The sequence below is a fragment of the Macaca fascicularis genome, chromosome 2, assembly GCF_037993035.2.
Source record: "Macaca fascicularis isolate 582-1 chromosome 2, T2T-MFA8v1.1".
Taxonomy (NCBI): domain Eukaryota; kingdom Metazoa; phylum Chordata; class Mammalia; order Primates; family Cercopithecidae; genus Macaca; species Macaca fascicularis.
Genome location: NC_088376.1, coordinates 163943935 through 163958889, shown reverse-complemented (window position 1 = coordinate 163958889; position 14955 = coordinate 163943935). Strand labels below are relative to the sequence as shown.

At 42.4% G+C, this 14955-nt stretch overlaps 1 protein-coding gene across 9 annotated transcripts in view; it reads right to left on the bottom strand.

Annotated features, from left to right (window-relative positions):
• Nucleotides 1–14475, bottom strand: part of B4GALT4 (beta-1,4-galactosyltransferase 4) — a 29609-nt gene extending 15134 nt beyond the window's left edge. For 2 of the 9 annotated variants that reach the window (XR_012431681.1, XM_005548073.4), the window contains exons 1-4: nucleotides 14418–14475; nucleotides 10404–10621; nucleotides 3203–3600; nucleotides 180–412 (exon numbers count right to left, since the gene is read on the bottom strand). Coding sequence is in view for 4 of the 9 variants with exons in the window: in XM_005548073.4 (XP_005548130.1) it covers nucleotides 180–412; nucleotides 3203–3455 (486 nt within the window). In the remaining 5 variants the exon portion in view is untranslated. Of the gene's footprint in view, nucleotides 1–179; nucleotides 413–3202; nucleotides 3601–10403; nucleotides 10622–14127 lie in introns of all 9 variants that reach the window. The other 7 variants (XR_012431684.1, XM_074033397.1, XR_012431683.1 and 4 more) reach the window with 4 other exon arrangements.
• Between the last annotated feature and the right edge of the window lie 480 nt (nucleotides 14476–14955).

Below are 14955 nucleotides of genomic sequence, written 5' to 3'. Positions count from 1 at the left end.
AACTCCATGCTCTGAGACAATAATTTCCTCTACTCCTTTCAAGGATAAATGAGGTAAGAGAACTCTTTTTTGATGATAGTCTGATGTTCCTTTTACCCAACATAGACAAAGAGTCACATGGCCAAGTCTGGCAGAGAGAGGAGGGTCTAGGGCAGGCCCTGGTCTGCCCCCACGCTCACCTGGTGGATGACGTAGATGCCATAATCCAGCTGCTGCCTCTGCAGGAAGGGATGCAGATGTTCCAGCAGGTACATCAGGTGTTTCTCTCTGTTCCGGTGGGGAATGAGGATGGCGACCCTCTGTAAAGCTTTACATTCCTCAGGGCGATACCGGCCTCTGGACACCTTGGGATTTTCTGCCTGTACCTCTTCCAAAGTGAGATCTGGTTTGAAAATGAGCTTGCTCTGGCCTCCTACAATGAACATAGAACACAGACAATAACAGTAGCTACTTCAAAAATTGTTGAGGTTGACATGAGCTAATATGTATAGAAAGAACACTGACCACTTCACAGTGAGCGCTACAAATGTCAGCTTTTATTATGATTACTTTAAAGGCTCATTTAGTCATGATGATAGCCAGAGCATCATGTCACTAAGGTTACTGGCTGCAAAAGCAAGTGGTGGATATATAATATAAGCACTTCCTTGTGGCTGGTAATCAACTTGCTCTATGATCCATCTGTAAGGTAAGAGCAAAGGTCAGGGTTAGACAGAGTAACTTCAACTTTGGTCTATCCTCTTTTCCTTCTCCAAAATCCAGGAGGATGGGAAAATCTCTTAAATGTCAATAGCATTCCACAGAATCAAGCTCCTGGACAAGGCACTCTTCCTCCCCCTTCCCTAAACTCTGGAACTACCCCGGCTCCCTGTAAGCAAAGCACTAAAAAGAAGTAGAAACCAGTCTCCCTCCCTAACCTAGCTGTAACAGGTATGTGTGGCACTGCAACAACTCTCCCATTTTGCCACCACAACAGACGTTTCCAATCCAGCACAGCACTTGCTCAGTGTCTGGAAGCAATCCACACAGACGAAGCCCAAAGCCATCCACAGGAAGAAACAGCTCAGGTTTTTTGTGGCTGTTGTTGTTTTCTAAATTCCATGTATACTGGTCAGGCTGTCAGATCTCAAGATGCTTGCAAATTGAGCTATCCCCTTCTGAGTAAAGCAGTCATAGGCCCTTCCTGTGCATAAGTCTCTATGCCTTGTTCCATGTAACCATCCCCTACCCTGGTCATGGCTGCTTACACCAGGCTCACGTGTCTAATGGCACCTTGGGGCTCTGCCCAATAGCAGGCAAGGTAAGCAACTTCTTCAAGCCACCCAAAGAGAATAATTGGCCTACGAGAGCCTTCCTGAAGGGTCTGTATGCAAGACACAGCAGTCAGTAATGCCCTAAAAACAAAGAGTAAGGAATGGAGTTACACAGATGACAAGTACTACAGCTGATGCTGGGCTCTCGAGCTACCAGAGAAAATGGGGTAGCTGTTGAGATGGTCTCCTGTGTGGCCTGTTCACAATTCCCATCATTAACCTGACCGTGTCTCTGTTCTTGCACCCTCAAAGAGCCTCATGCAACAGGTCTAATATAAACTAGTCCCCCGCCTTACCTTCTCATTGTCATAACTTTTTACATGCCCTAACCTAGTATCTGCTTCCATTTACCCTCTATCAGTCTCCCTATCACTCCCCCTACTCCAACATCTTCTCAACATCTGCCCCTCCTTGGGTCACTAACGGCCCATTTTAAGTCATCACCAACCACATCACCTTTAGTCCAGTACTTGCCCAGTAATGCATCACTGCCCTCTATTCTTTATGAACGAGTTTACTGTTTAAATATCCTGTGAACATTTTAAGCAAGCGGAATAATCAGCCATATTTGCATTTCACTGACTCATTTTTACATCTCAACTTGTACTATCTGTGAAGGAACACACAAAGGAATAACACTTTGGCTCTTCCGTGAGTAAAGAGAAGCAGCACGCCAATATGAATACAATACAGGACTGTGACTCAACTAGGAAAGGGGTGCACAGACTGAATGTCTGTGTCCCCAAAAATTCATATGTTGAATCCCTAATTTCCACTGTGGGGCCTCTGGAAAGTAACTAGGTTTAGATGAGATCATCATAAGGGTGGAGCTGCCATGTGGGATTAAAGCCCTTATAAAAAGAGCAAGAGGTATGGGATCTATCTATCTCTGTCTTTCTCTCTCCCTCCCTCTTTCCCTTTCCCCCTGCATGTATGTGTGTGCACAAACACACCAAGGAAAGGCATGTGAGGACAATATCCAGTAAGAGGGCTCTCACCAAGAAACTGACCATGCTGGCACCCTGATCTTAAGACTAATTTACTGTTTAATATAAGTTGAGAGGCAAGACATAAAAGGTGAACCAAAATATACTACATATTTAAGAAATAAACTACTAAAGACTATATTGAAAAACTTACCTAGTCTGTCTCTTGACTCCATAGTTTTGGCCAAAGGAATACAACAGATGTGACCCCAGTGAAGCTTGAATGTGCTTGCATTTCTCCTCCCATGCTCTGGTGCTCTGCCGATGCCATGAGGAGAACATACCCAGGCTAGCCCACTAGTTTCAGCAGGAGAACAGGAGGCACATGGGGCAGAGCCACCAGCCTAGATCAATGGACCCTATAAATGTGTGCTGCTGAGACTTTTGTGGCTGGATAATAAAAGTGGGTCTGTTCCTATGACGGAATACTATACATCAATGAAAATGGACAAACCATAGCCACACGAAACCATAAGAATAGGTCTCACAAAAATAATGTTGAACAACAGAAGCCAAACACAAAAGAGTACATAACGTATGCTTCTAATTTGTAAAGTTCAAAAACAGGAAAAATCTAATGTGTAGAGTTAGAATCTTGAAGCCAGAGTGGTGACTGAAAGAAGCATGGGAATTCCTATGGTTCCCGCAAGATTCCATTTCTTAATTTACATGCCAGTTAGACAAGTATGTTCATTTTCTGAAACTTAACCAAGTGGTACACTTCTGAGTTTTGTACTTTCATGTACATGTCATAGTTATTTTATTTGAATTGACAGTTTTTGTGACACAGGAGATATATATATTTATGGAGTACATGAGATGTTTTGATACAAGCAAGTACCTGTTATTTTTAAATAAAAAAAAATGCATACTACTTAATCAAAGGAAAAAGAGAACACTTACTGAGGTAAGGAGATACAGAAGGGCAGTTGTCAAGTTCTGCTTTCTGCGTGGATGCTTCATTAGTCAGAGTTTTTCCCTTCCCCAAAATGAGGGCCTTATGGAAATTAGCCACAAGCTCCTTTGCTTTAGGAATCTCTTGAATGGCACCCACGAAGTAGTTACTGGTGGCCCACCCAACCACCGTAAGGCACAAAGTCAGAAGCAACAGTAATCGTAATTTGTAGGAAAGGTGGAAAGTCAGGTTGAAGCCCATGTTTTTTATTACGTGAATAATATGTATCTCTCTGCTTCACTGCAGGCAAGAAAGCTTCAAGTTGAACTTTTCCAATCTGATTGCGAACTTGATGACAACTGAGGATACAATGCCTGCTTCTGCTCAGTAGTTCTGCTCCAACAATCTAAAACACAATCACAAAAGACACATTGTTTCAAATGGAAATGCTATCCTGAAATGATTCACTCCAGCACAAACTGAAAACGCATCCCTGATGGACCTTGACTAACCATAATGGTAGGTCTCCCACTTAGGGTTTAGAGATCCGAAAATCAGAGGTTTAGAGGTTCTAAGCATGGATACATCACAGAAGCACTCTCTAGGTTATCAGTCAGGCTGCCTGTCACCCAAGAAGGGAAGCCATTTCCAGATGTTGGACAGAACAAATAGGCAAAGGAGACAAGGGAGACTGCAAACGCCCTAAGACCTGAGCTGGGCACAGCCTAAGACACAGCCCTAATGGTTCTCTGCCTCAGCTGCCCCTTCCTGGCACAGTTTTAAGGGAGGATTTAAAAAATGTGAAGCCTTGTTACAGAAGCACATTTTGACCCAAAGAGAAAATGAAAAGGGAAAAGTCCTTCTTCCTTGTGAGAGCCAGAAAAACATGGTCCTCAACAACAGGGAATGAATGCTATATTCTCAAAGAGGCACTGGCACAGGGCACATTGCAATGGGAGCCAGAAAGAAGCCTGTCAAGAAACATAGAGAATCCCCAACAGGAGGTCAACAATCTATCTGTAAGAATAACAAAACTACAGCATAGTGTTTAAGATCAGGAGTCTGGACTTAGACAGAAACTATAGTTCTACTACATAACAGCTACATAACCTTGGGCCAGTCATTTAACCAAGCCTCAGTTTCCTTATCTGTAAAATGGGGATAAAAATAGTATCTACCTAGAAAAGTTATTGTGGGGCTTAGATGACTTAATTTATTAATATATAAAGTGTTATCCCACCTTGGCCAGCAAGCAGACACACTGAAACACCACTTTCTGTACTGTATTTCTCACTGTCAGCTGACAAATTGCCACCCTGATTTCATACTTCAGCAGCATGAGATGGGATAATATGAATTCACCTCAAAGAGGGGCCTATGCCCTTAATTGACAAAAATCATGTTTTTAAGATCACCAAGCTGAGGGCCCACCCCGGACCACAGAAAATACACTAAAGTGGTAAAGGCTACCTGACAAGGATCCCTGGGTTGCCGCCAGCAACATCCGCTATATCCTCTCTGTGTGGACAAATCACGTCTCTCCTCAAATTCTAAACATGTTCTCAGAAGAACACAGAAAATGCTAAAGCTAAGGCATAATCTCCATAGACAAACATATTCTCAATTACACAAATAAAATGGAGACCAAAATATTTTCTATGCTAAATAATCACATGGAAACACTGATGATTAAATCTTAAATGACAAAAAGAAAAACAAAAAATAAACCCTGTATCTGTGCTATGATTACAACTAAAGACATACAATTAAGGAAAGTCTAGAAAGAAATATACTCAAAAGCTAATAATAATTATATTAGGAGAATGGGATTAGCTAGGGGTGGTTTTTTTCTCTTTTCTTTTTAGAATTTTTAATAATATAGTTTTTATATTATCATACATATTTTTGTATATCACATATTGTCATATTTACATATATTTTACATATATCATTTTAGATACTCTTACAATGAAAACAAAGTGAATTTTTTTAATGGTGAATACAGAGGCAGTAAGTAACTGTAAAAAACAACCACCACCTCAGAAACTCTTAGGATAGTGTCATACTTACTAAAGGATACAATTCCAAAAATTTAGTTTCAGGTTAGTTGGAAGGAAACCTAGAAACTATTTCTCTCTAAACACAATGCTATAGATAAAATGGGAGGTTAGGTTCTTGGGGAATGTTTGACCCAGGAAGCAATTAAACAGTATGGCCTGTGTTCAGGGTCCTGTGAAGGTATCACAGGAAGTCAATGCTGAAGGCAGTAACAACTAATAAAAAAGGGCAATTTATGTGTGCATTTACTCTGTGCCATGCAGTGGGGTAAAATCACTTGTATTAACCTATTTAATTCTCATTTAACCATATGATGGAAGAATTACTAGTCTCCTCATCTTACAGGTAAGAAAAGGAAAGGAAGTTTTGGACAGATTTAAGTACCTTGCCAAAGCCCACACAACTAGTAAGTGGTAGCATGCACTCTCAGCCCAGGTGCTCAGCTCCACATCCTTCACATGGATATTTCCTCTTTTCTCCCCTTGGTGCCTGGGTCGTCCCAACACAAACCCTTGAATATTCAGGTTCCCTTGGGGGCCTTCTATCTCTCTCCCACATCTACCTTCCCTTTCCTAGGGCCTGTCTGTTCAAATGCCTTCCTAGAGGTCTATTCTTTTCCCACCTGCTAACAGTAAGTCATCAGGTTCCTGAGGCCAATCAGACAACCTCTTGCAGACTTAATTGTAGGAGGCTTAAATGCTACGATTGGCAATTTTTAAAATAAAGATCTCAATCTTAGAAAATTCAGACTGGGAACATTGCTTTTCTTTATTTTTTATTTTTATTTTTATTTTGATTTTTTGAGACAGGGCCTCACTCTGTTGCCCAGGCTGGAGTGCCGAGGCGCAATCCCAGCTAACTGCAACCTCCACTTCCTGGGTTCAAGCAATTCTAGTGCCTCAGCCTCCCAAGCAGCTGGGATTACAGGTGTGCACCACTATGCCTGGCTAATTTTTGTATTTTTAGTAGAGCTGAGGTTTCACCATGTTGACCAGGCTGGTCTTGAACTCCTGGCCTCAAGTGATCCATCTACCTTGGCCTCCCAAAGTGCTGGGATTACAGGCATGAGCCATTGCACCCAGCCCTGGAAGCATTGCTTTTCTAAGAACTATTTTCAGAGGGAGAGTCCCCTGGAAGAGAAAATTGCAGAGTGGAAGGAGGTTATGACCCTAAAATTACTGCAGTGTTGAAATCAGAAAAGATCTTAAAGAACACACATCGACCTCCCGCATTCTACAGACGGGTAAGAGATTTAAAAACCTACACAAGGCAGGGGATACATGGGAAATATCTGTACTTTCTGCTCAGTTTTGTTGAGAATCTAAAACTGTTCTAAAAAATACAGCTGAACCTTGAACAACACGGGTCTGAACTGCACGGCTCCACTTACACTCAGATATTTTTCAAACAAATGCGGACCAAAAATACAATATTCCCGGGATGCAAAACCTGTGTATACAGAGGGCCAACTTTTCCAATATGTGGGTTCCTCAGGGCTCACTACAGTACTTGAGCACGCATGAATGTGGGTAGATGCAAGGGTCCTGAAGCCAATCCCTTCCACATACTGAGGGATGACTGTAATTTAAAAAAACAAAAACAGAAACACCTACCCAAGAACTAAATAGCTGTGAATATTCATAAACTAATATTGCTCAACTGTAGCTTATGGACTCTGTTCAAAGGTAAGACATTTATTCTAAAAGCAAGGAGCCTGGCCGGGCGCGGTGGCTCACGCCTGTAATCCCAGCACTTTGGGAGGCCGAGATAGGCGGATCGCGAGGTCAGGAGATCGAGACCATCCTGGCTAATATGGTGAAACTCCATCTCTACTAAAAATACAAAAAAGTAGCCGGCCTGGTGGTGGGCGCCTGTAGTCCCAGCTACTCGGGAGGTTGAGGCAGGAGAATGGCGTAAACCCAGGAGGCGGAGCTTGCAGTGAGCTGAGATCTGGCCACTGCACTCCAGCCTGGGCGACAGAGCGAGACGCTGTCTCAAAAAAAAAAAAAAAGCAAAGAGCCATTATTAATAATTACTTAAGTATTAGTTAGGCCTTTATTACTAATGCTGCTTTTGAGACAACATCTGACCCAGTTAAAAATAATTACTTACCTATCTTTCTAAGTCTAAGTGCTCTCCCAAAAACTGTACAGAAAGCCAGCACAAGTAAGTTCAAAGGTAAGATTTCCTTAGCTCCTGTGAGTAAACATCTGAAGTGTGAAGGGTCTGTCATCTGTCTGTCCATCTATGTTTCAAGAGAGACCAGCCAAGTGACTGGAGGCAACCCCTCTCAGAGTGTGTCCCAGCAACAAAATGATGAAAAATACTTATCTCACAAAGTTGCTCTAAGAATTTAATGAGATGATGCACCCAAGTACACTGGCATATCTGGTACATTTCCAGGACACAAGCTTTTTTTTTTTTTTCTTTTTTGAGATGGAGTCTACCTCTTGCTGCCTGGCTGGAGTGCACTGGTGTGATCTTAGCTCACTGCAACCTCCACCTCCCAGGTTGAAGAGATTCTCCTGCCTCAGCCTCCCAAGTAGCTGGGATTACAGGCTTGCGCCACCATACCCAGCTAATTTTTTTTTTATTTTTAGTAGAGACAGGGTTTCACCATGTTGGCCAGGCTGATCTCAAACTCCTGACCCCAAATGATCCACCCACCTCAGCCTCCCAAAGTGCTGGGATTACAGGTGTGAGCCACTGTGCCTGGCCAGGAACACATGTATTTATTGGCTCTAATTACCAATATGATTCATGTTCAGATGTTATCAGAATATTGCCCAAGATAATGTTATCTCTGGAATTAATGAGATGATTTTTACTTTCTAACTCTGTAATTTCCATTTTTTCTTTTAATGAGTATGTAATATTTTTATAATCAGAAAAACATAATGACGTTTTAAAGAAAGTTATTTTTAGGGCAAGTGACTCCCGATTGGTGTTTGGGAAAGTGCCATCATATTGGATTTATTTACACTAACGTTTAAATAATTGAGAGACCTTTAATTGTCACAAGAGTCTCAGAGTTTTCTTTTTCAGTCATGGCTGTCTTGAAGCGGCAAGGGAATCATCATGACTACCGAGAACAAATTCAGGCAACATGAAAGAAGTTATTTAGGGCAAGATTTACCACTCTTTCCCTTTCTAGAAGTCTGCCCTGTAGTTAAAAATGATCATGTTCTCATATTTGGTTTTCTTCCACTCGATTCAACCAGCCTTTTCTGAGTACCTGCTATTTTCAAGCAAAGGGGATATGATATAAAGAGAATGAAAGCCCACTCTTTGTACTCAGAGTTTATTTCTATCTTTTTCTAGACCTCAATGTCTGCAATTTCCTGTCAAATATGAGAATGACTCCATCCCAAAGTGGGAGAACAGATGAAACGAGATGGATAAAATACTGAGAAGTCTTGAAGATAGGTGATAGGTACCTGAGAGTCCATTTTCTTTCTCTCTACTTTTGTGTATGCTTGAAATTTCCCATAATAGTTTTTAAAATCTGGCAAGGAAGATAAGCTATAACAAAAGGAAGGGCAACGTAAGTGCTAAGTATCATTCCTGGAGAATCTCTAACCACACACATCTTTACTCCACCAAAGTGGGTGGGGAGGACACCATGTATCACTCTATAAATATTTACTAAGCATTTGCACCAAGGAGAAAGGGTGTGTTGATTCGGCAGCTAAGAGCACCAAAATCAGCATTCCAATGTCTCTGAACCTATCAGGTAATTTTGCAGACACAGGGCATCTGAGTGGGCTTGATGTTATGCCACGCACACGATCCTGATGCCTTGGGACTCCGTGGGGCAACACTAGAAGAAAGACTGATTATTTTGCTACTCTTTTGACTCCTGCAGAGTTCCTAGGCGTTTACCTTTTACACATGCATTGTCCCACCTTCCTTAGGCCTTGGTATTCATTATCCCAATTACAACTCCTTTAGGAGGCTTCTGAATGATCACTGGCCAGATTCTAAAGGGGCAGTGGTTCCCTGGGCAGGGTAAGGAATGGGATAAAAATGATGACAGCCATTTACATGTACAAGTCATTTAAACCCAAAGATTAAGCTCCTAATGGCCCAACCTACAAGCATTTGAGCAATAAAAAAAAAAAAAAAAGGCACTGTATTTTAACCCATAGGATAAAGTGAATATCCACTAGTCTATACTGATAAAAATGATCAAACAAATAAATGAATAGAAGAGAAGGGGTGGTTCTTTTCTTACAGTAAATTAAAACTAGTAAGAAAGTGAGAGATGGAAAAAAAATCACCCTCGGCAAACACCACTGAATAACCGTTGCAGACAAGGTTCACCAATGGATGCTAAACTAATAGGCAAAAATCTGAGGATAAACAGTATAGTCTCAAAGTATGTCCCCCAGGGTAATTCTTAACTACAAAGGGAAAGACAGTAACTTTGTAGTGGAGAAGCCCAATCGCTCACCACAAGTTCATTCCACAACACACCTAACTGGTACTCTTCGAAAGAATCAAAATCATGAAAGACAAGGAAAAACTGAGGAACTATTTCAGATTGGAGGAGACTAAGGAGAAAGAAAAACTAAATAAAATGCAGGATCCTTGATAAAATACAGTGGGAACAGAAAAAAAAAAAAGAGAGAGTAGGAAAATTGATGAACTTTAAATAAAGTTTGTAGTTTAGTTAATAGTATTGATCAATGTAGTATGGTTATGTAATGGGTTAATATTAGGGGAAGCTAGGTGAACTCTCAGTACCATTTTTACAACTTTTCTGTAAGTCTAAAGTTAACTAAACATAAAAATAAAGAGTCAGAGACTAGGTATAACCCAAGTCAACAAATGCTAGTAAATTAACTTACTTCTCAAGGAGAATCATTGTTTTTGTATTTCTAGTGCCTCAAACCAACCTGACACACAGCAGGTACTCAATTTAGTAACAAATGATGGACTAGGATATACTAGTTGAAATATATAAGGACACATCATAATTCCAGGCTACTGCTAAAAGGAATGAAACATAAAGAAGGTGGGAAATAAAGATTAATCAAATGAGTACAAAATTCCATCTGAGGAGGATTTTAAAAACTAAAAAGGCTCACCCCGACACTAGCTCCCTTCAGTTCACTAATATCAACACTTTTCTAAGGGTAGGGTCCTCACCTTTAATAAATGACACTTTTGCTCACACCCACTGCCTTCCGCTCCTCTGCCTCTAAAAGTGCTACTTCTCCTTGGCTTGGGGAGGAAGTGTTGCGTGGCCTGCCTCTTCCTTCATGAAGCCACAAAGTGCCACTGTGTGAGTTCCATGGCACACTGGAACACAGCGTACCCGCCTCTGAGCAAGAGCCGTGGAAATCCACACTTGAAGCGAGGTGGTCCTGCAACACCCAAACGACCAAAGTTATTTTATGTAGTATATGCTATGCAACATAATACAGAATTCACCAGAATTTCTGATGGGAGGTTTCAATAGAAGTTCATCATGTACTTATATGTTACTTTCAGCTGTCCCTAAAAAATCAACAGTGGAGTCAGTAGGAGTTTACTTTCTGCAGTCATTAGGGGCACCTCACCCTAAACGTTCTTAAAAAGGTTTAAAAAGCTCTGAGATCATGGGTATAACAGGGCTCTGAAGTCACATACAGCTGAGTTCAAATTCCTGTTATCAGATGCATGAATGGCTTTTGACAAGTAACCTAAATGTTTTGAGTCTGTTTGGCCATTTATTTAAGAAGCATTTCTCAACGTCTGGTTCCAAGAGTGCCTTTATCAAATACATAAGGGAATGTGTTAAAACTGTAGATTCCTGGGCCCCACTCCAAAGCCAACGGGTCAGAACAACAGCCTCTGGGACTCAGAAAAATGAAATTTTAACAAGCTCCCCAAATGATTCTTAGCTGCATTAAAGTTTGAGAACCACTGATATAAGAGGATGGACCTGGAATGCAATAGATCTTTCAGATATGTTAATTTTCCCTCTGGTTAGGAAAAGCAGTAAGAAGATATGTCAAAATGAGATTTTAAAAATGCATTTGAAAGGTTTTTGATTCCATCATTTAGAAATGTATTCTAAGAAAACAATCAGAGAGGTATACCACAATATTGAAACCAACATTGCTAAAATAACCAAAAATTTAAGAGTCTAAATATTAACAATAGCAATCTGATTTAATTAATTATAATACATCCATATGATGGCATATATGCTTCCATTAAAATGTTTACAATAACTACATGGAAAAGTGCTCATAATAGCTAAGTAGAAAAAAGATATAAAGATGTATATAAAATATAGGCTGGGTGTGATGACTCATGCCTGTAATCCCAGCACTTTGGAAGGCAGAGGCGGGCGGATCACTTGAGGCCAGGAGTTCAAGACCAACCTGGCCAACATGTTGAAACCCCTTCGCTACTAAAAGTACAAAAATTAGCTGGGCATGGTGACGCATGCCTGTAGTTCCAGCAACTTGGGAGGCTGAGGAAGGAGGATCACCTGAATTGGGGACGCGGAGGCTGCAGTGAGCCAAGATCATGCCACTGCACTCCAGCCTGGGTATCAGAGTGAGAACCTGTCTCTAAAAGAAAAAGTATATAAAATATACTACCAACTATGCAATACATATGTATGTGCATACCTTTTACATACAAAATGACAGTCACTGGTGGTCATCTCTTAATTGTAGGATTAGGGAAAAACTTTTATTTCTTCTGTATCTTCTAATTTTTCTAAAATGGAGTTTTCATCAACAGAAACAATGTTGTTTTCTGATAAAATGACTACATAGTTTTCCTTTAAAATACAGTCGTCCTTGGTTTCACTTTCTGCGGTTTCAGTTAACCGCAATAAAATACAGTAAGATATTTTGAGAAACAGGTGACATTCATATAACTTTTATCACAGCATAGTATAATAACTGTTCTATTATTAGACATTATTCATCTCTTACTGTGCCTAACTTATAAGTTATGCTTTATTATAGATATGTATGTATATAGAGAAAAAAACAGTGTATATAAGGTTTGGCACTATCTATGGTTTCAGGCATCCACTGTCAGTCTTGCAACATATCCCCCAAGAATAAGGGGGACGACTGTACATTAAAATTTAAAGATAACATCACAGACAGGAATTCTAACTTTTAGTTACATAAGTTTGACAATTCATTCACATAACCTTTAAGAAAACCTGTTCTAAATAGGCCAAAAAGCCCCAATCTCAAAGAAAAACTTCAGAGGCTGTTAGTTACCTTCAGTGCCAGAGAACCCTGTGGTCTCTGTTTGAAATGCCTATTCCCAGGCTGCAGCCCCAGAGATTTTTATTTCAAAGGCCTCAAGTGGGGTCAAGAAACTGCTATTTTTGCCTGGACCCGTGGCTCACACCTGTAATCCCAGCACTTTGGGAGGCCGAGGCAAACGGATCACTTGGGGTCAGGAGTTCCAGACCAGCCTGGCCATCATGGTGCAACCCCACCTACTAAAAACATAAAAATTAACTGGGAGTAGTGGCCTGGGCCTGTAGTCCCAGCTACTTGGGAGGCTGAGGTGGGAGAATGGCTTGAACCTGGTAGGTGTAGGTTGCAGCGAGCTGAAATCGTGCCACTGCACTCCAGCCTGGGCCACAGAGCCAGACTCCGTCTCAAACAAACAAACAAAAAAATGTATATTTTTAACAAGAACCTAGGTAACTCTGAGACATGCAGCCAGGTTTTAGAAACCACTGTTCATTGATGGCTTAAAACAAAGAACAGAAAACCATCACTGACTTGCTTTGGATGTTTCCACTGAATAAAAGATCTTCAAAGAGAAGGTTAGTTCCCAAAACTTGTGCAAGCGTTTCTGGAAAAGGCAGGCATTACTATTAGCTCGGCTTAAAGTAGATACTAAATACTTATTATATTAAGTGGCATATAAACTATAATCACAGAGCTGATTTTATTGCCCTCTCTACCCACTTCCCCTTAGATTATGTAGTCAGACAGTTCAATTCAGGTCAGTACTTCTTCACAATGTATGTTTTCAATCCGATCAAAGCTATAGGTAGACGAAAGTTATTGCAGTTTCATGGGGTTTACAATTTCCATAAAGAACAAACCTGCTCTAGAAGACAAAATTCCAAAAACTTGTGAACTGTATCCAATCAAGCATTATCTCCTCCCGCAAGAGAGACCTTCCAGCACTCCCCACCTGGGTCTCGGGAATAGCTTTCCGCATCCTTTTCTGAATCCCAATTTCTCAATCTGGGCCCTGCATCCCATTCATCCTCATCTCTCCTTGATTTTCTAGGATCTTCAAGGTGTTATTTTCCTTTCTTTAAAAATTTAAAAAAAAAAAAAAAAGCCACGACTCTCCTCCACACTCAAATTACCATCTTCTCATTCCTCCTCTTCATCACCAAACGGCTGAGGAGGTCTACCAGTGCCCTCACCACCTCCACGTCCCCATCCCTCACCCACTCTGGAACACTTTGCAACAGGATGCACACCCACCTTCTGTTGATAACTACTCTCCTAAGGCTACCAACCCATAGGCCTTTTCTCGGTCCAGAGCCCCTGGACTTGTCTGCTTTTTTCCAAACCAAAAGTTAACAGCTCTTAGCTAATGGAAGACAGAACATCAAGAAATACAGATCAACAGACAGTGGATGGCTGTCTTCGAAGTCCTTTATAATCCAGGTGACCAGGCCCTTAGGAGAAAGGTCAAAGGTTGCCCGCCCCTCGCAGGACTAGGGCTGGGGTCAGCTGATCAGTTTCCCCGTTGAAACGCTGGAGAAAGAGGGTTTCCAGGAAGAAGGGGCTTTTTCAGGTTGATGCACCCGGCGGAGAGGTGCTGGGGGCGACCCCGGATCGTGACCTGGGTTATGAGTGAGCCCTGGATCTTTTCCTACCTGGCAGCAAGCACCTCGCCTGGCTCCCGGCCTGCAGCAGAGGCGGGGCTGCGCGGGATGCCAGCACCTGAGCCGGTGCCTCCCGCCAGGCTCGGCCTCCGCAGGCCCCCGGCCCGGCCCACCGCTCCAGCTGAGGAGGGACGGCCCACGGAGGCCGCGCTATCCCCACGGCCGCCCCGCCCCAGCCCCGGGAACGACCCCGGCCGTCGCCCGGCCACCCTCGCACGGCGCCCGTGTCCCGGGAACTGCATTTCCCGAGCTCCGGCGGAGCCAGGGCCGCGTGTACTCACCCCAGGCGCGGCCGCAGCGAGCTAGTACTGCCCAGGGAAACGCGAGGCCGCGGAAAGCGGCTCGGGGACCGCCCCGGCCGCCCGGGAGGCGGCTCCTGAGTACGAGCTCCGCCTCCCGCCCGGCCTTGGCCCGAGGGGCGGGTCCGCCCGGCTCTGCACGCGCCTGGCGCTCCACCCCTGCCAAATCGACCACACCAGGGGCTGGAAGGAGCACCGGCAGGGAAACGGAGTGTTGACGCCTCGGCCTCTGGGTGGCTTTAAAACCCTGTGCCAGTAGTAGACAAAGTGCTGGGCGCTTCCCAAATTACATCCCTTTAAATACTCACAAAGCAGTAGGAAAGTACTTCCATTTTACAGAGTAGGAAACTGAGGCTTTAGAGAGGCTAATAAACTTGCTTTAATCACCCTACGAGATTTCAGCCCTCTCAACTGCAAAAATAATAATAATATTGGTCCCATGTTGCAGGTCTACTTAGAATATTAAATGAATAACTTTTTTTAAATCCTTATTTCTTCAAAGGTATTATTACAGAAGGCC